At 40.6% G+C, this 20,337-nt stretch overlaps 1 protein-coding gene across 7 annotated transcripts in view; it reads left to right on the top strand.

Moving 5' to 3' along the window:
- The window catches only part of PCNT (pericentrin), an 89,016-nt gene that overhangs the window by 18,308 nt on the left and 50,371 nt on the right, over window positions 1-20,337 (top strand). For 5 of the 7 annotated variants that reach the window (XM_057412321.1, XM_057412324.1, XM_057412322.1 and 2 more), the window contains 14 exons: window positions 761-819; window positions 991-1,165; window positions 2,909-3,045; window positions 3,553-3,664; window positions 4,963-4,995; window positions 5,619-5,883; window positions 6,150-6,237; window positions 7,266-7,482; window positions 8,805-9,043; window positions 11,751-12,226; window positions 13,484-14,060; window positions 15,338-15,571; window positions 17,489-17,653; window positions 20,159-20,305. In XM_057412321.1, the coding sequence (XP_057268304.1) occupies window positions 761-819; window positions 991-1,165; window positions 2,909-3,045; window positions 3,553-3,664; window positions 4,963-4,995; window positions 5,619-5,883; window positions 6,150-6,237; window positions 7,266-7,482; window positions 8,805-9,043; window positions 11,751-12,226; window positions 13,484-14,060; window positions 15,338-15,571; window positions 17,489-17,653; window positions 20,159-20,305 (2,924 nt within the window). The remainder of the gene's footprint in view (window positions 1-760; window positions 820-990; window positions 1,166-2,908; window positions 3,046-3,552; window positions 3,665-4,962; window positions 4,996-5,618; window positions 5,884-6,149; window positions 6,238-7,265; window positions 7,483-8,804; window positions 9,044-11,750; window positions 12,227-13,483; window positions 14,061-15,337; window positions 15,572-17,488; window positions 17,654-20,158; window positions 20,306-20,337) is intronic. The other 2 variants (XM_057412326.1, XM_057412325.1) reach the window with 1 other exon arrangement.

Genomic DNA, 20,337 nt, shown 5'->3' with positions numbered 1-20,337 from the left:
AGAAGGAGAACTCTGAATCACATGGTGGAAGAGTCTGGGTGGGGAGTTGTGGATATTGTTAGCTGGGGGACTAGAGGAAAGAAATTTCTCCTCAAGGAGGCTATGAGGCCATGTCCCAACTAACCTGGGTGCTGGGACACTGTCTTGTCGCTTAGATGATACTTCTTTCTCTTCTGGACCATTAGCTGGGTAGCTGGCATCAACTCTTGAATTTTCATTTCCCACTGGAACACTTGAAATAAGGTTGCATGCTAAGGCAATGATACTTAAAACCTGTGAGAAGGTGACTGATGGGCCCTTTCAGGGTTCCTGCAGACCAAGATGGGTGCTGAACAAGAAGCTGGAATCAATACGGGGAGGAGCTGGGAAGGAAGAAGCCATTGGTGTCAGTGATAATAGCAGTGATCAGATAATAGCATCTGTCTTGCAGTCTGTTTCTTAGGCATTCTTAGAAGAAATATGAAGAGTTTCCTTCTTGCTGCTGCCTGGGACTCTTTTGCTGTGTCTCTGGAGATAGAGATGATTCAAACACTTCGGAGTGATGTACACTGAAATGCTAGCATCTAAAATGACACTGATAGGCATTTGATTGTATATCTTTAGGATTAAAGGTATGGGTTTGGATAGAACCTGCTACCTTACACTGTTGCATGCCTGCACCTGGGTTTGATACAGAAAATGGTAATCTCACTCATATTTCTACTTATCATTTAATCATAACATTTAATGTAAATTTATTAATTAGTATTTTATTTCACAGTTGATCAGAGAAAGAAAATAGAATTGGAAATGGAAGAGAAACATACCCAGGCATTAGAGGTACAAATTCTGTTCTTCATACAAGAAAAAGTTAAACTCCTTTCAGTAAACTAGAGGTGGTAGAAGTCCTGTGTTTGCTACATATTTATTGTAGAGGACAAATAAATGGCGGAGAAAAGTACTCATTTACTGAGTGTGTTTGCTTTAATAATGCAAATCTTCCTCTCTTAGACTCTCAAAAGAGATTGGGATTTGGAGTCTGATATGCATTTAAAAAACATGGTTGAAGAGCTATCTGGAAAACATCAGACAGAAATGGTGGAACTACAGAAAACTCTGGAGGTGGAATTAGAAAAAGTCAAAGCAGAGCTGGGTCATCTTTCTCTGGAGAATGAGCAGTCTAAAAGTAAGTGCCATGGTGTAGGAAGCAGTTGTATTTATTGAACAATGGCAAAGCTAGCTAAGTGTTTTTAGAACCTGCATAAAAAACAAATGCAAGCTATATCTGTGTACTCAAAAACTGAGTTAATGGCATAAGACTCTTGAAAACTGGATGACACATGAACAGGGTGCCCAGAGAAGCTGTGGCTGCCCCATCCCTGGCAGTGTTCGAGGCCAGGTTGGACGGGGCTTAGAGCAACCTGCTCTAGTGGAAGGTGTCCCTGCCCATGGCAGGGGTTGGAACTGGATGAGCTTTAAGCTCCCTTCCAACACAAACAGTCTGTGGTTCTAAGTAAATGAAAAATTGTTTAGAGCATCGTTAGCTGTCTTGTGCTTTGATTTCTATATGGTATGAGATAGACTATGTTTTCCTTCAAGTGTATTAAAGGGAGGTACTGTTTTGCTTCCAGCTGAAAACCAGCTTTGGCAGTTAGTGAATTAACCAAAATTCTATTGGTTATTATCAATAGCAGCTGCTTCTAACAAAAAACCCTGGGACTAGTTTTGCTTAATGGTTTGCTCTGGGACTAGTTAAAGCTTAATGGAACAGTAGCTTTTTTAGACACTGTTCTGGAAGTAACCTTTTTATACTGTAACTGAGGTTTTCATTAACAGGTACATCTGTTTATGCCTTTTGCTGAGGTACAGATAGAACTAGGAACAGTTTGTGTAGGTCTCAGAATCTGACATGTTAAGATAGTGGCTGACTGCTGCAACAGTGTCAGATCTGCTATCAGTGATGGCATGAAAAGGAGATACTAGGTGCAGAATGCCAAGAAGTGAAGAGTGATAGTTACTCAGGTTGCCTAGCTTCTGAGGCGCTATGCAGGTGAGAGACATGGGAAATGAGGAATGTGCTCTAGGGAACCTTGCTTGAGCATGGAGGTTGGACTAGATGACCCCTGGTGGTCCCTTCCAACCTCAGCTATTCTGTGATTCTGTAATACTCTGTCTGGGTAAATGCAAATGCAGTATTAAGGGTGTTGGATGATGCTGGCAGGAGGCAGCAGGACCAGGTTTCAGAAGTGAAGCATAGCCTTTTTGGCCTGCCAAGGACTGGATGCTTTCAGTGTTTGGCTCACCTTTGGCTGCTGTGAGAACATGCTAGTTCTTCCCAGCCTGCACTAGCTTTACTGGATTTCCCTGAACCTCTATCATTAAAATCTGTTCCGTGAGGATAACATGGCATCCCTTGCAGCTCACTGGGGCTGACATGTGGTCACTTGATTGCAGATTCTTTCTGTGCAGGTCAAGATTTGTTGACCAGATGAGGTAGTAGCACATTTAGAAGATTCAGAGAATGCTCAGTGCTGAGGCAGAGCATACTTGGTGTGAACTTTCCTAGTCCTTCCTGTTCATCTCTTGGTCTTAGGAGAAATTCTTTGTTTGTCGGATCTGGAAGAAATGCTTGTTTCCCTTGACATGGGTTTCTAGTTCAGGATGCTTGTTTGTGTGAGCAGAGAGCAGATGCTCATCCCTCTAGCACTACTGTTGGTTATTTCTTGGCTAACAGCAGAGATGCAGAGACTTGGAAGTACTGTGTGGAGATGTTTGACTTTCAAATGCTTTACTCTTCAAGTATTTTGTGATTCCCTCTGAGCTACCATTTTAGTCTAGAGACTTGCATTTCTATTTCAGTTGCATAAAAGCTGTACAGGTTATTTAGTATCTGGAATGATGGTGTAACAGAACTCGCTTTTAATTTCAGTAAAATGTATAGAACTGGAGGAGCAACACCAGTTAGCCATTACAGAATTACAACAGCAGCTGCAGGCTGAACATAACCAACTCCTAGAAAATATGAAGATGAAAAGCCAAGAAAAAGAAGAGAATCTTCAGAAAGAGGTAAAAAATAATAAACACTCATTTAGGGTGATTCTTTATAGCAAAACCTAGACAATATACATGCAATTTTGGTGACTTGCTTGTTATTTAGGGATTGTATTGACAAACTAATACTCAACTCATGAAGCAGGCAAATACTCTGGGATTTTCCAGTAATTCAGAATCTTTTGAATGCAGTTGCCTTTGTGCCATTTGGTGCTGTTTCTTCATCTTTATTTATGTGCTTAATTTTCTGGTTCTTGTGTTTCGTTTTTATATAACTACTGCTTTATTTTTGCCACTGCTGATACACATAGCATTAAGAATAAATTTGTCTCTCTCAGAGGAGTGGGTCTAGCAGTCAAGTGCTACTCCATATCTCTGATTGCCTGGATGAGTTGCTGAGATTACCACTAAGCATTTCTACCTATCACTGTAAGAACTGTCTGTTGCTTATCAAATAAGTAATTAGAATGAAATTGGTTTAAGAAGTTGGGGAGTTTTGGGTATTTAACATGTCTTCCATAGCTGGAGAAACTTCAGGTCATGCATGAAGAACTCAAGACTCGTTCGCAAGAAGAAGTCAGGCACCTTTGGTCTCAACTTGACAGTACCCGAGCAAATCGACAAGAGCTAAGTGGTAGGTTCAGAACTGATGCACTTTCTTTTTTCCCTCTTCTTCATATAGAAGTACACATTATAGACACAAAATACTTGTGCTCATGTACCAGAACACACAGGTAGGTCACAGTGTTCTGTTTCTGAAGTGAGCGGTGAGTCAGTGTCAGATGTGTAGTTGATTCTGCAGTGTTAAAAAGTATGGTGTCGCTATGGAGAAAAGCTCCCTCCTGTGGTTTTCCTTTCCCTTGCCCCTCTTTCATGCACACTGTCAAAATTGTTAGTGGAAACCAAACATTTTTCCTTGCAATGTCAAATTAAGTATGATGTAGTTAAAAAAGGAGGAAAATGCTGGTCAGTGCAATCATATGCTCCTATTTGTATTCAGTGTGGGAGCAGGTATGAATTAAATTGAGCAAACAATTGTAGGTAGGCAGTAAAGCTCCCTGCTTAATTTATAGCTTCGAGTAGTTTATTGTGACTGTTTTATTTGGAGATAAGAGATGAATCTGCTTAAAAAAAGGCAGAAAGGCAGAAATATTTTAAAATGTGATTAGGTTGTATCTTGAGGTAGAAGTGGCTTTTTTTCCCCCTTTTGGTTTTGAGGCAAGTAAAATAAAATGCATTTTTCATTGACACTCACAATGGAGATTTGTCATCTTTTGAAAGGCTACTAATTCTTCAATACAGAAAAGCCCTGGAATAAAGAGTTGTCTAATTTAAACCAAAAACATTCAGGTGATACTTCTGAAATCAGAATGCATGACAGTGTTGTTTTCCTATAAGGCTAAAAATACTGTCCTTTTTCCATGATGATGCTTCTGTTTAAAAAATAAACATATACTCTAAAAGCAACAAAAGGGAAAACATTGTGCACAGCAGTTAAAGATAATAGGTTTTATAGAGTCATAGAATGATTTGGGTTGGAAAGGACCTTAAGATTCATCTAGTTCCAACCCCCTGCCTCACACTAGAATTAGTCTTATGTGTATCTGTATTAAGCTTATGAAAAAGTTTTAAAACGCGAGAGAAAATAATGGCTGGCTGAAATCTGACCATATGCATTATATATCTTAAGATTTTTGCTTCAAGATTTAAATGTATTAAAACTTTATTGAACAGACTTTACCTTGACTTTTTCAGATCTGTTTTGATATTACAAAATTATAGCAGATACCACTTTATAGTATTTGCTGGAATTCTTATATTTCCTCTCTGTAGCCCTGATCTTTATTAACCTTTCAAATGTCTCTCCATGTTTCTAACTGCCCACATTCCCATTCTTTGGACCCTTTCTGTTTCTTCTTCATCTTGCTTGAGATGGTGAAGCCAGAATGCAAGTCCATGGTCCAGGTGAGGATATCTCTTTTGGCGTGTGAGATCTTAAAAGTGGTTTGTCTTCCTCTGCTTTTCTTCACTTGAGTGATCCTTTGGCAATGCATTTAGATTGATTTGGGGACTTGTGGTGGTGGCAGCTGGATCATGGGATCCCTGCTCTGATGTACAAATGATATGCCAGTTCAAAACTGTTAAACACTTCTCAGGGTTACTATTGTGCTGGCAGACTTTACTGGTTAGGCAAAACCTACCCATGCCAGATTGGACTCCCCTTGCCTATCCCATTGGTGGTGTTATCGGTAACTGCTACAGTGAGCCTATGTGATGATTAAGTAGTATTGCAGGACTCTGCATGTTACTAGCCCAGACCTGAAACACAAGGAAATGAGGAGGTCTAACAGTTTTCTGGTAGTTTTGATTCTTGTCATGAGGATGGTTTCTCTGAATGCAGTGTAAATGAAGAACATAGGTTTACTGTCTTCTGACATTTTGTCTTTAGAAGTTTATTTTATTATGTAGCTTCTGGTATAACATTTTACCCCTGTCTCAACAACTAAAATACGGCTGAAGTTCACATAATGATTTAGCCTAAAGATATGTGCTTCTGAGTGCTTGAGTTGGTTTTGCCTCCATTCCAGAGCTGAAAGAGCAGCTTCTGGCTCGTGCATCACAGGTGGAAGAAATAGAGCGTTTAAAACAAGAATTTGAACAACAGTGTCAGCAGAGAAAAAGTGAGCATGAAGCTGAATTGGAGCAACTGAGACTTTACTTTGAAAAGAAGCTAAAGGTTGCTGAAGAAAACTACAGAGAAGAATTGACTTTGCTGCATCAGAGACTGCAAGAGCTGAAGGACTATTCACTGTCAGAGTTAGAAATGAGTCAAGATCAAGCAGGGGACATCAGGTGACTATTCCTTTTCCCTGTATCTCATGTTGTGACAGCATTGCTTGCATTATATTTTTAATACTAAAGATGATGTTAGCTTCTAAATATATTGGGATTGATCACTAAGCAATCTGTAGTTAGAAACCCAGTGATGGAAGTCACGAGTGTTCATTCCTGAGCAGTTGTTATAGTTGCTTTGTGCCTACTTCCAGTGCATCGTAAATCAGCAAGTTCACTTAATTTGTGACACATTCCAGTCTTAAACTTGAAACCTCTTTTCTCAGTTCTTCTGTCACAGTTTTTGAAGAGGCTGCTGAGAAAGAGAGAAAGGATACGCTTGTTCAACTAAATCAACAGCTGGAGCGACATCAGGTAGGATTTTTGGTATAATAAAGTTCTACTGTTCATTACATGACCTATATGAAAATTGATGTCAGATGTTAATTTGAGACATTTTCGAGACCTAATTTGAGACAGGCTTAATTATTTTTGACAATTATATTGTAAATTATCAGTTCTCAGCCTAGCAGAACAGATGAAACAGTGTTCTGTGATTTTATGCCCTTTGTTTGGGTTATCCTGTAAGCCTAGTAAGGAGCTTATCAAGGCTTTTCTACACAAGTGCAGAGCTTATGATGTTTCTCTTCTCTATAGCTTCTGTGGTAGTTGTGCCTTCTATTGCTGCCTGTTCCCTTCAAATGCAGTTGCTAATTTGGTCCCTCTTCTATTTACACACCTATTTTTATGTACCTCATTGTAATTTAAGAACTTCTTTGCTCAACTTACTTGAAGTGAACTGAGTGTTTCAAAAAGGATTTTTCCTTTTGGTTTTAGTTTTAGATTTTTCTTTTCAAAATTAATTATAAAGTTAATGTATTTTATTTTTAGTAAGGGAATGACAAGGAGAAAAGGCATCCCCAGGACAACATGAGCTCCATTTTATTAGTAAATCACACAAAAAAATACATGAGTTATGAGGAATGTACACATCATACCTGTTTTCTTGCTGATATTTGATTACCTAGCTGAGTATGAAGCTGCATTCATAATAGATGGTTATTTTAAGTTCTGTGGTGTACACAAAGGGCTCTCTTAATTGCTGAGAGTCAATAGTTTTTCTACCCAGATGTATGTGGGACTTCCCCCTCTATTACACACTCAAACAGCTCCTGAAACTCAGAACTGCCTTGTGGCATGGTTCCAAAGCATATCTATCTTGAGGGGCTCTGCTGCTCTAGCAGCAGATGGAGCAGCAGGAACAGAGCAAAGCCAGCAGGTTTTTTGGAAACCAGATACATGCCTGTTGAGCAGGTGCTTTATATTGCTGCTGTCACTGAAAGATACTTGGCATGGTTTCTTCAAAGCTGAAGATGTCTTTCCCTAACCCATTTCTTGTGTAGGAAGAACTTGCCTGTTTGCAAGTACAACTTAAAGAACAACACAGGTGTGAATTAGATTCCTTAAGATCTTCCCTTGCACTTCAATATAAAGAGGACCTAATGAAAATGAAAATGGATCTGTCAGACAAATATAGAACAGAAATTGAGGAAATGAAAAGAAAGCATTGCTTAGAACTTGAGCAGCTCCGTGCCCAGCTTTCAGAAGAACATTTAAAAGGTAAGATGATCTGACAGACTGGGAAGCAAAATAGTAAGCTGCTTGTGGCACTTATATTTTCCTTTAAATAGGCTTTTCAGTTTTTGATTTGTTATTATCTTCCATAAACTATAGGGAACATGTGTTATGCCCTGGCATCCAGCACTTTGCTTTTTGACTTTGGAAGCACAACTCAACATGCCCATAAAAGATATGGTTACCTGAAACTGGTTATTGGGTTATTGTGTAGTAAAATGTACTGCAGCTGCGGAGCTGATCAGGTTTTCCTTCTTGATGCCTGGGAGGGCACTGTCAATTCCTGAATTGATATGTATTTGAGAATTTCTTAGTCTTGTCTGTCAGTTACGTTAAATGCCTCCTCTGTTTGTGTGAAATAGGCCAGTTCCATAGAGTACACCCACTTCTATGTTCCATACCTCTTTTGCCTGTGTTTCGAGGGTTTGACAGTGCTCTGCTCATTTAATATTAATATTTCCTTTTTCTCCTGTGTTTTCCACTAGTTGGCAGATGTGTTAGGATGAAGTTTTTGAACACAGAGGAAAGTATTTCGAAGGAGCAAAATTTGTAATAGGTTTTGTTTACTGTGGAGTTCAGGTTAAAGTTCCTTTTAAGACTAAATTTAATGAGACTTCCTTATGTGATCATAGGTTAATGTCATTTCCTAACCATTGCTGCTTTTCTTGGAATTATAATTTATAGAAATATACCACCTTGTATTGAGTCAATGTGAAATGCATATATTGAGGTGCAGGTTAAGCTATCATGGCAGTTGTTGTATCTGCAATGTTGGAGCATAGTATGACTTTATAATCCATCCTTTACAGTTAGCTATATAACATGCAGCTATAGCTATATTCCACTGTATATTGGTTAGAAGGATCGATATGACTTAATATCTGCAGTTATATTTCTTATTTTTCTTTTATTTTTAATACTAGACAGGTATATAAAAAGTGCTTAAAATGTTTAGAGTTTTCTCCCATCTGCCTTTCTTGGGAAATGCCTTATGTAAAAAGCATGTGCAGAAGAGGAGATAAAGCTTGTATGAATCTGCCATTACATTTCCCAAAAGAAAGTCAGGTCCTGTGGCTGTTGCTGGAGGAGGGAGGTGGATACTGATACATTTCAAACGTGACAAGAAAGTGCAACAAGGTACAAAATCATCTTGATAAGGGGCTCTTGTTGATCTCAAGTTAATATGGCTGCTGATAAACTGCGCAGCTGACAACATCAGCTTTATTTCTGTGCATTAATAAAACCTGTTAAAATAAAAGGAGTTCCAGAACGTCATTTTATTGTTTTGTTTTCTTTTTGCTTTTCAGAAATCACCAAACTGCACCTACGGAGTGCTCAAGATGCAGCACGTCAGGTTGAAATGGAGGTGGCTGAGCGAGTATCTGTGCTGGAGGAAGAGCACAAAGCTAAGCTCTCCCTTCTCAACTCTGAGAAACAGCGTATTGCAGAGCTTCTGGAAGAAATAGAGCACTTAAAGGAGGAGATTACTAAACAAAAAGATTCCTCTGTGCAGAATGAAAAGCACCTGAAAGAGGAAATGGAAAAGGTAACATGTATTACAGTAATGTTTAGTAGAGAGTTGGGCAAGCTCAGATCTGTTGCGAAGACCAAGGGAGCTAGAAGCAGTACTTATCTTTAAAAGTGCATAGTTAGTGATCATAGCTTCAGCTTTAAATGGACTTGCATGGGTACACACAAATATTGGAATACAAAAGGTCCTTATCCTGAACATCTCCCTGCAGCGCATCCCTGTCCTGGTGCAAAAGTAATATGGCACAGTTGCATTACGGGGCTGTTCAGCCTTGGAGAAGAGAAGGTTACGTGCAGACCTCATAGCAGCCTTCCAGTATCTGAATGGGGGCTATAGGGATGCTGGGGAGGGACTCTTCATTGTGACAGGACAAAGGGTAATGGGTTAAAACTTAAACAGGGGAAGTTTACATTGGATATAAGGAAGAAATTCTTTACTGTAATGTGGGGAGGCACTGGAATGGGTTGCCCAGGGAGGCTGTGAATGCTCCATCCCTGGCAGTGTTCAAGGCCAGGTTGGACGAAGCTTTGGGTGAGATGGTTTAGTGTGAGGTGCCCCTGCCCGAGGCAGGGGGGCTGGAACTAGATGATCTTAAGGTCCTTTCCAACCCTAACTATTCTATGATTCTATATCATGTGGTAATGGAGAATTCAGCAGAAAGCACAGAGGCAGATGGAAAATATTCTCTGCTGAACAGGTCCTCTCTGAGAAATTTCTGTCTTTGAAGCAAATAACCAGAAGTAACTTTTCGGGGCATTTTTGGAGGGAAGAATTGAGAATTGGATAAGAGACTTCTGCTTTGGCTTTGCTTAGGTGTAGCTCTTAGAATTTGTAGGTAAAGAGAATCCTGTCTGGCACCTCAGAATCGTAGAATTCTTCAGGTTGGAAAAGACCTTTGAGTTCATCAAACCCAACTGTTCACTGCCAGCACTACTGCTAAAACATGTGTAGACATGGCACTTAGAGACATCTTTTAAATACCTGCAGGGATGATGACTCCACCACTGCCCTGGGCAGCCTATTCCAGTACTTGACACTCTCTGGGGGTAGGAATTGCTCCTAATATCCAGTCTAAACCTCCCCAGCACAGCCTGAGGCCATTCCCTCTTGTTACTTGGGAGAAGAGACCAACCCTTGCATCCTTACAAACCTTCTCTTTTACCTGTTAAGTCAGCTGTCCCATCTGAGGATAACCTTAGCTCAGATGTTAATTCTTTGCTTAATTTGTTCTAGTATTTGAATACTTGAGAGAATTAGATGGATGAAGCTCTTATTTCTCAAGTCCTCTTTTCCTTCCTTTTTAATGAGAGAGAATGAGCATCCTTTTGTAGACTTAAAATCTGGTGGAGAAGGCCAGAGAAAACAGTTGCAGACTGGAGAGGACATGGAGACTCACCTGAAGCTTCCAGTAATGAAGCCTTCAGTATTAATAGTTACTTCTACCACCTGCGGGATCTTGTTTGTGGCACTGCTGGCTGGATAAAAGATAAGTGTATGCAGAATGTGGTGTCTGAAATGAGCCTGGCCCACATGCTGATCCTCTGTCTGGAAATCCATGTTTTGCTTGCCGTCCGATGTCTATCTCTCAGAAACAGAGTGAACCAGTTTCCTCTATTGCTTCTCCAGTGAAACCCAGAAAAATCATCATGGATTGTGTGTTAATCAAAATCCTTGGGGTTTTTGCCTTTTCTGCCTCATCATTTAGGTTGTAGTATAAATGAATGCTTATTCGTTCAAAATGAACTTTCCAAGTGAAAACAGAAGAGTGGACTTCACACCGATGTGATCTGTTACTGCTTTTACAGTCCTGTGTGATATTACTAGCCTTTAATTTTTTCTTAAGAGATGATTCTGTTGTTTTCTTAGCTTACTATTTGTTTGTTTACCAGCTCAGTGTATTTAGAGTCTTTTTCTGCCGTTTGTCACTTGAACAGTCTTTCAGTGCTTTGGCTTCTGTTTTTATGCTATGAATTTTTTATACTGCTTTTAATGCTACAGGAGAGAACTGTCCTTGTGATGGACTTGGATACTGCATATAAAGTATCTGGAGCTGGAACACGAAGGGAGATGAGAGGTTTAAAAGAGGTTTTTAATCAAGCCCAAAGGGGGCCAACAAGAAACCTGGAGAGGGGCTTTGGACAAAGGCCCATAGGGACAGGACAAGGGGAATGGCTTTAACCTGCCAGAGGGGAGACTGAGATGAGCTCTTAGGCAGAAGCTCTTTCCTGTGAGGGTGCTGAGGCGCTGGCACAGGGTGCCCAGAGAAGCTGTGGCTGCCCCATCCGTGGCAGTGTTCAAGGCCAGGTTGGACACAGGGGCTTGGAGCACCCTGCTCTAGTGGAAGGTGTCCCTGCTTGTGGCAGGGCTTGGAGCTGGATGAGCTTTAAGGTCCTTTCCAACCCAAACAAGTCTGTGATTCTGTGTTTTTTTCAATTTGAACTCCTGAAATGAAGGTAAGTGGCCCCAGGGGAAAAGAACATGGAGTATCTTATTAATTCTAGGATTTTGCCTTAATTTTTTCTTCCTTACCCCAGTTAATTCTTAATAATGCATTGAATTAAAATAGCTATGAATTGACATTTCAGCCTTACTTTTATCTGGAAGTAAACAGTATTTTTTTCACTGCAGGAATTGAATCTCTCCAAGACCTTAAATGCCTGAGAATATTCATTTTGCACTTGTCAGTTTGGTTTTGGTATTTTATGCAAAACTGTGTTCACAGATAAAACATGAGATGGCTGAGGATCACAAGAATAAATTAAGAGAAGCCAGAGAAGAAGTCCAGAAGATAGAGACTATGTACAAAGAAAAGGAGAACAAATGGAAATGTGAAAGTGAGGACCAGAGGATCCAAGCAGAGGAGAAATTATCACTGTTGCGTATAGAACTGCAGAACAGAGGCGAATGTGAGAAGCAGGAGTTACAAAAGGAGTTTGAACTTCGTGAAGCTGAAATGAATCAACTTCAAGATCACCAAGCTGCCAGAATTCTGGAATTGGAGAAACTGGTAAAAGAGCAGCAAAACAACTTGCAGCAGCTAGAGGACAGCCTTGCAAGTGCACAGGCTGTGCAGAAAGCTCAGGAGCAGTATGATGCTGACCTGCAGGCAGCCAAAACACTTATGGCAAAAGAAATGGAAAAGGCCACACTTTGTCTGCAGGAAGAATGTGCACTGAAACTTATGGAAGCACAAACCAAGTAAGTCCCGAGTGTCTGAGCACTCTTCACTTGCCAGTTCAGTCATTGGTATTGCTGCTCTTATTTTAGATGTAAGGTAGTGATGTAAATTGGTCACTTGATGGCATCAGCTAACTTCATGTATGTAGAGCTCACTCCAAAGTAACAGTAATGCCGTCCATTGCAGTTTACAGCTTTGCTTCATGTAAATGCATTGAATCTATTCTAACAAATCAAATGAAGTGTGGTCAAGTTATGTTTGTTGCAGTTAAGAATACAACATACCGCTGAAAACCAGCTTTAGAGGAAGTGTTACAGGACATGGAAGTGGAAACATTCTCAGTTTTTTCAAGTGTTTTCAATCAATTCAAATGTATTTAAGCAAGCTGGTGAATGAAGCTTGTGTTAACCACTGAATGCTGAGGTTGATGGTCTGAATATGATATACTGCAGCTCTGGTTAAACAGGAAAGCTGTAACTGCTCTTTTTCTTCCCCTTCCTGTACCCGTTGTTTTAAGTGTGTTAAAGGAAATACTCAAATAACTGCATGTTTGTATTTGCATGCATTGCTTCAGATTTATCCCTTCTTTCCTCCCTAAACAGATGCTCACAGAATGAGATTAGGGAAATAATTACAGTAAGGAAACACTAAAAGTAGAAATTCAGCCTTTAAATAGCCCATCTCTTTTCGATTATTGGTGCCTCTATTCAAAAAATACTACACTTGATGATTACAGTAAATTGCAGCATCTCTGGTACTAAATCTTCTGCATCAAGCTTTAGGCAGACTTCAGAGAGCTGAAATGAGTTTGGAGGAGCCCCCAGGTATCCCACATCCTCTTCCAGAGTGGTTTTATGTCTCAGTCTTAACCACATGTTTTTGGGTATGATTCTTATGACAGTTGGTTTACTTACAGATAAGACATTTGGGGTGTAGACAATGTGTATGCTATATACCAGATGCTCTCATATGGCAGTATTCTCTCAGAGTGAACAATGTTTGTATGTGGCTCTCTATTAGTAATTTAATAGAGGTGCCATTCTACCTAGTAGTAAACAGATACCAGCAAGTGATACTGCATAAACCTTCAATTATGTGGCTATGAAATCATTGTGGCTTGCTTTGAATTCGTTGTGTTTGAAACACAAAGTCAAATTTGTGGAGGCTAAGTGAGGTCTTCTTATTTTTCTTTGGGTTTTATTTTTAGTTCGTCTTAAAACCAAAGCAAGCAATGCCTTTTTGACACTATTCTCTTAACTTTCTTGGAAATAATCTAGGTTTATGGAGGAACACAAAGCCATGACTCAGAAATTCACAACTGAGCAAGAGATTCTTCTGCAAGAGCTGAAAAAGAAACATGTTGATGAACTGGAGCTCCAAAATGAGCAATTACAGGAGAAGCATAAGCAGCAAATTTTGTCTCTTACAACTGAGTTTCAGACAAAGCACCAAGCTGAAATTGAGGCACTTAAATCTACACTAGAAAGTAAACAGCAGGTCCAGCTTGAAGCTTGTATTGCTGAACTGCAGGAAAAGCACCAGGCACAAATTGATGAGCTGGAGGTTAAACACTTATCAAACCTGGATTCCTTAGAGTCATCCTACCTGTCTGAAATTCAGAATATTAGAGATGAGCACAGTCAGGCTCTTGAGAAGCTACAGCTGCAGCACACAGAACAGCTCCAAGAAAAGGATAAAATGGGTCAAGCACGCTTGGATCAGGAGGTACAGATGTTGAAATTAAAGCATGCTGAAGAACTTGAGCTTTCCCAAAATAAGTTGAAAATTGAGTTAGCTACCCTTCATATGGAAAAACTTAAAGCCGTGGCTGTTGAAACAGAAGCAGCTCATAAGGTGAGTCAGGACGAAGACTTGGCATAGAAGGTAAAATTTCATGGTACATGGTGTGGGATGCCCTTTTCCCTTGTTCTTGGGGTGTATTTTGACAATCTCCTGCTAACACTCATATGTGGCCTTATTGTGAGCTGAAATAGGAAACTGAAGCTGAAAATTAAGTCCGTCTGTTGCTCCCCTCCCTGAATGCCCAGACTAATGAGTTTTCTGTGTGGAAAAGGTACAAATTAGGTAAATATTTTTAACATAGTTCAGATTGGAGGGTCTCTCTATTTGGTGTTTCAGAGCTTCTCTGCCTGATAGAGTAATTCTTCAGAAGTGATTAGGACAAAGTAAATGCAATTCTGTAGGTTAAGCTTCATCTCTAGGACTCTAAAGATCCTCCCCAGTGGCACAGTATCAAAGGGAAGACTAGAAGAAGGGTATCTATCTCTAAAGGTTCCAGTTAGGGTTTTGGGAGCAGGTTGTTGGTGAGTAGATCTTGGGTAGAGGTTTCAGCTCTTTTGAGAGTTCAGATGGGTGAGAGATGATGCCAAGACTTTTCCAAGTCAAGGAGGTAAGAAGGCTTAGCTCACTGCTAAAACTTCAGAGCCTTCCAGAGAGAAATGTTCTGTTTTTCAAGCACTGTCACTATGCCCACTTCTCAAACTTCTGATTCTACGTTTGTTTCTGTCCCCACAAAGGCTAAGAGGATGTCCTTTGTGGGGAAAGGTGTGCATTTTTCTTCTGTCCTATCTATGCTAACTAATCTTAAATCTGCATTTTAATTGTTCTTGAGTGTAAAGAACTTCAAAAAGATAAAATTGAAGATTGTGCTGAGGGGGAGTGATGCCATGGATAAAGGAGTAAGTAGGGGAGTCTAAAATTTCTGCTAGATAGGAAAAATAAAGTAATTTCAATGATACAGGGAAGTTCAGGTTAGATACAAGGAAGAAGCTCTTCCCTGTGAGGGTGCTGAGGCCCTGGCACAGGGTGCCCAGAGAAGCTGTGGCTGCCCCATCCCTGGCAGTGTTCAAGGCCAGGATGGACACAGGGGCTTGGAGCAACCTGCTCTAGTGGAAGGTGTCCCTGCCTGTGGCAGGGGGTTGGAATCAGATGAGCTTTAAGGTCCTTTCCAACCCAAACCGTTCTGTGATTCTATGTATATGCCTGCTCATCATTCATGAGGCAGTATTTTTCCTGTTTGCTTAAGCTTTGATACAGCGTGACATGTGCGGGTTATAAAAATATTTGTACTTCATTCTTTTTCTCCCCTTTTAAAATTAATGCTTGCACAGGATGAATTGAACACAGCTCTTCAAAATCAAAGAAGGTTGCTGGAAGAGGAGAAACGTCTGGCCCTGGATATATTACGTGAAGAAGTGTTGAATATGGAGGACAAGCACAGAAAAGCCCTCCAAGAGCTTCAGGATCTTCATGAGACAGAAATGAAGAAGCATAAGGAAGAATACTCCAGAGAGCTGGAAAAAGAACTGGGGAAACTAAAAGCACAGCATGAGCAGGAGGAAAAGGTCAGAGTGTTGCTAGTACCTAAACCCAAAATAATCCAATGTTTATCAGAAAGTAAAAGCATTTTTATTAACCTTTGAAGTCAGGTGGTATATCCAGATGCTTTTTTGGATGGTTTTGCTTTAACAGAAGCGGAGGACTTGGGGGTGTTGGTTGATGAGAAAATGAACATGAGCCGGCAGTGTGCGCTTGCAGCCCAGAAAGCCAACCGTATCCTGGGCCGCATCAAAAGGAGCGTGACCAGCAGGTCGAAGGAGGTGATCCTGCCCCTCTATTCTGCTCTCGTGAGACCTCACCTGGAGTATTGTGTGCAGTTCTGGTGTCCTCAGCATAAAAAGGACATGGAACTGTTGGAACAAGTCCAGAGAAGGGCCACGAGGATGATCAGGGGCCTGGAGCACCTCCTGTATGAAGACAGGCTGAGAAAGTTGGGGCTGTTCAGCCTGGAGAAGAGAAGGCTGTGTGGAGACCTCATAGCAGCCTTCCAGTATCTGAAGGGGGCCTATAGGGATGCTGGGGAGGAACTCTTCATTAGGGACTGTAGTGACAGGACAAGGGGTAATGGGTTCAAACTTAAACAGGGGAAGTTTAGATTGGGTATAAGGAAGAAATTCTTTACTGTGAGTGTGGTGAGGCACTGGAATGGGCTGCCCAGGGAGGTTGTGAATGCTCCATCCCTGGCAGTGTTCAAGGCCAGGTTGGACAAGGCCTTGGGTGATATGATTTAGCGTAGGGTGTCCCTGCCCGCGGCAGGGGGTTGGAACTGGATGATCTTAAGGTCCTTTCCAACCCTAACGATTCTATGATTCTAACAGTGCCAATAGATAAGTCAAAGTTAGCATTTTTAAGACTTACTTTATCTAAAAGAATTTAAGACAATTTAAGTTTTTACATGTAGGTCCCTGTTTGCAGTGCTCTCTTTATTGGAGTGGGGGCTGCTTTCTTTTGAGTTCCTGCTGTGTGTTTAATTCAACATTTGAAAGCTGCCATTTTGATAGAAAACTAGTAGGTAACAATTTAGCTCATTAACCATTTGTGGAAAGTAACTGCTCACTTCAGGCCTTTGTAAATAACCTTTGCTAATATCGATTTCTTCTTTCGTTAGAGATAAAATTATAGTAGATAATACTTTCCCACGTATGTTTTCTCAGTGAGGGTTGGAAATCTTTCTAGTTGTCCTTAAAGCTTTACCATTTCTTCTTGTTGGAAATGTGTAAGCTTGATTGTTTTCTTTCATCTTGAAGGCTAAAAATTGGATCATCTACACTAAGTTATCTTTAAACAATGAAATGGAAGAAGTCTTTTATACAGTCTGACTTGTGTTGGTGCAAGCAGCCACAAGTGATAAAGACTTCACTTTTCTATATTATATATATTCTCTCTATTCTGGTGGCTACAGTGACTTTTCTTGGAGAGGATAGTAGCAAAAAAAAGAAAACAAAGTAACAGAAAACCCTCAAATCTTTCTCTGGTATTTTTGATTAACTTTGTTGTATCTCATAGGATAACTGCATTAAATATAGCTATGCAATGTTTAATCTCATTTGAGCAAGAGAAATCACATCTCAACAAAATACATTCTTCCTGTATTTTTTCTCTGCCTTTTTCTTCCTTGTATCTTTGAATTTCTCTTAGGGAAGTATCTGTTGGAAAGAACAAGTAGGGAATACTTTGTTAGTCTGACCTAAATGGTCTATGAATACAGGAGATACTTGGTATCTAATGCCTTGTTGCTTCTTAATTGTACATATCAACGTGCTTTTTTCTATAGTCAGCATGGTGATAGATAGCAACTGTGTATGACCTTGAGGATTGGAGAGAGCTATTGTGAAAATACTCTGGTTGAGCTGGATGGTTTTGGATTTAGCTTAATTATAACGCTGTGGCTAAAATCTTTTCTGTTACTTCTTTGTCTGCAGATGTATGCTTCTGCATCAGCCTCTGAAGTAGAAACTGCACGAACAGCTCTTCTGGCTCAATTTGAGGAGGTAAAATTGAAGCAGCAGCTCCAGTTCCAGGAGGAGATTGAGCTGCTGAAGTGTCAGTCGGAGGTACTGCTGGAGCAGCAGATTGCACAGCTCAAGGTAGGGGCTGGTGGAACTGAACTTCAGAGTAGGCACTGCTAAACTGGTGAACGTTTTTGTTCTTCAGCTGTATGACTCTACATTAGCAACCTGAGTTAGATTGTCTTGCCTCACAATGTTAGAACTAGAAAAGCAGCGCTGGAAACACTGCAGTGTTTTGTAAGCAGTTATGGTATTTACTACAGGGTTACTACAACACTAATGGCATTTATTATGGCGTTGTCTTAAAATCCTGAATTGGATGTGAAGTGGTGTCCTTCAAACAAACTAAACAGTCTTTGCTCTAACCAACATTCCTTGAGTACATTTGTTCAGTTTGTCATTTGAAACTTTTTCTTCTTATTGTCTGCATAAACTATGCCCTTGGCCTATCATCCCTTGTATACTGCACTTGTGTATGTAAAGCCACGTTCAGTGTTATCTAAACTTTTACCAAGAGTGCGATGACAGTGAGCACTTTGTGCAGGAGATTTTTGTTTGTGGTTATTCTTCATTTCTGCGTTCTTGGGGTCATCATTTGAGTTCCAAACTTGCATCTTGATAAACATTTTTAAGATTCTGTCTTTGGCCTTGTGTGTGATGCGGTAATTGCCTATCATCTGAGCCTTGTGCAAATTTCCTTCAATTGGTTAGGTGACAAGACCATGTTACATTATTAAATTTATGCAGAAGGCACAACCTGTGTCAGAAGAGACAGAGAAACTTGCCAGCACACTAAGGTCAGTGCTTACATTCATCTCGGTGTTATCACTGTACTGAACATGTGGTGAAAGCAACTTGTTGAGCACACATAACTTAGATGAAGTACTATCTCCTTATTTGCTGCTCCTTGAGAGATTTCAGCAGATCCTTACTGTTCCTGTCAGTGCTCCAACTTGAGGTGGGACTTTTCCTAACAGTTCCACAAACCTCTACAACGGGGTGCTGCAGATGGGCAGAAAGTCTCTCCTGTTTCCTGCCTCTGGTCCTCTCTGCATTCGTGGTCATTCTTTGGCCTCTCTCTGTCTGGTGCAGCTGTCTTTTGAAACAGAGAACACAAGTATATCCTGAAAAGCTTCTGGAGATATATTTGGCGTTTCTGTCCTCAGCTGAACCCCAGCCTTCAGTCCACAGAAGCCAGGACTGGACTGACTGCTACACATATACCCCCAAAGTCATTCCTGGTCTTCTCTCTCTTGTGCTGCCTAGGCACCTAAATTAGCATTTGAGACACCAGAAACCTCTCTTCTTCTTGACATTTGGCCAGGGGTAATGCTACTGCTAGTACAGCTGTCTCTTGTGGCTTTTTTTGCCTCTGTTAACTTGATGATGTGTGTTTAGTTCCAGAAGAGACTGACTGGATCTCTTTGCAATGGCAGGCTGAACTGAATCATGGTCTGATACAGGTTTTTGCAATGAGCCTTCCCCTGCCTATTTCCCTCATCTCATTTCTTCTATTGTCTTCATGCCAGCCATGCTTTCTTGCTTTCTTTGCCTCCCCTTGTAGATTCTAGATATTCAGAGTTCATTTTTACAGCCCAACATTCTCTTTTACTGGATGCACTGCTGCTGAGAAGACGAGGCAGGCAGTTTCAGAGACCATGAGTTTATTGTACTGGTTGAGGAAGGTCCTTGTCCTCTGTGTCTGTTCATTTGTATCTTGCTAACTGCTAAATATTCTGCTGTTTGACCTAATGTGAGGACTGGCTGAGTCTTCCACAAAGGATCCAGGACAGCTCGGGTGACTACAGATGTTCTGAAGTCTTACTTCATGCCCTGCAGAAAAACTGCTTTCTTGACTTATAAATGAAAATAGCAGCCATCTCCTTGGGGTGTATTAATGTTCATAGAGCAAATGGCTTGAGGGTTTTTATACCATGAACAAGAAGACTCATTTCCCATTCTGGCATTGCAAAAACAATTACTAATTAGGGTTCCTTTTAGCCTCTTCCTGGGACGGGTTCCCAGGACCTTGTTTCACCTCCCGTATTTACTGGAGCAGGAGTGGGGGATATCTGATAATCCTTCCTTTAGAGTGCTTTGGAGCACTCTGAGGTGAGATACAATTGAAGAGCTTCCAGAGCATTTAGCTGTGTAAATCTACCTTGTAGATTTTCAGTTTGTTCTGGTAAATCATTGTTCCTATGTGGAACTCAGTACTGTGAGTGTTGTACTACTTGAAATTGCTTCCAGTGGCTTCTGTCCATCTCTATATTGACTTACCTATCTGTTGTCTGATCCTCATTGCTATCTCAGCAGTGTGAAACGACCTGGGTCTCAGTGACCACGTTCAAATAGTTCGTTTATCTACCTAATTACTTTTAAATCATCATTTCAGCATAATTTTGTTGATTGGAGGTGTTAACCATGTAAATTACTGCTAGTTAATATGAGAGGTAAGGCATGCACGTGGGTAAAGAAAGAGGGGGATTGTGAGGGTTTGGTTGTGGATTTTGGAGGTGGGTTTTTTGGTTTGTTTGGTATTTTTCTCTCTGTAAACCAAAGTATATTATGTGACTTATGTAGGAAGAATTTGAAGCTGAAAAAAAGGCATCACTGCATGACAAGGAGCAGATGTTGATTCAGGAGAGGGAGAAGGCACAGGCTACTCACAAGAAGGAGCAGGAGATGCTATCAGCCCAGCTGCAGGAAAATGCAGCAGTAATTATCCAGGTGCGTGGAAAGGATTTTAAACCTAGACTTTA

Source organism: Pezoporus wallicus, unplaced genomic scaffold (assembly GCF_028554395.1).
Source record: "Pezoporus wallicus isolate ANWC-B61680 ecotype Strahan unplaced genomic scaffold, APGP_CSIRO_Pwel_v1 contig_6566, whole genome shotgun sequence".
Lineage (NCBI taxonomy): Eukaryota > Metazoa > Chordata > Aves > Psittaciformes > Psittacidae > Pezoporus > Pezoporus wallicus.
This window is presented reverse-complemented; position numbering and strand designations above follow the sequence as displayed.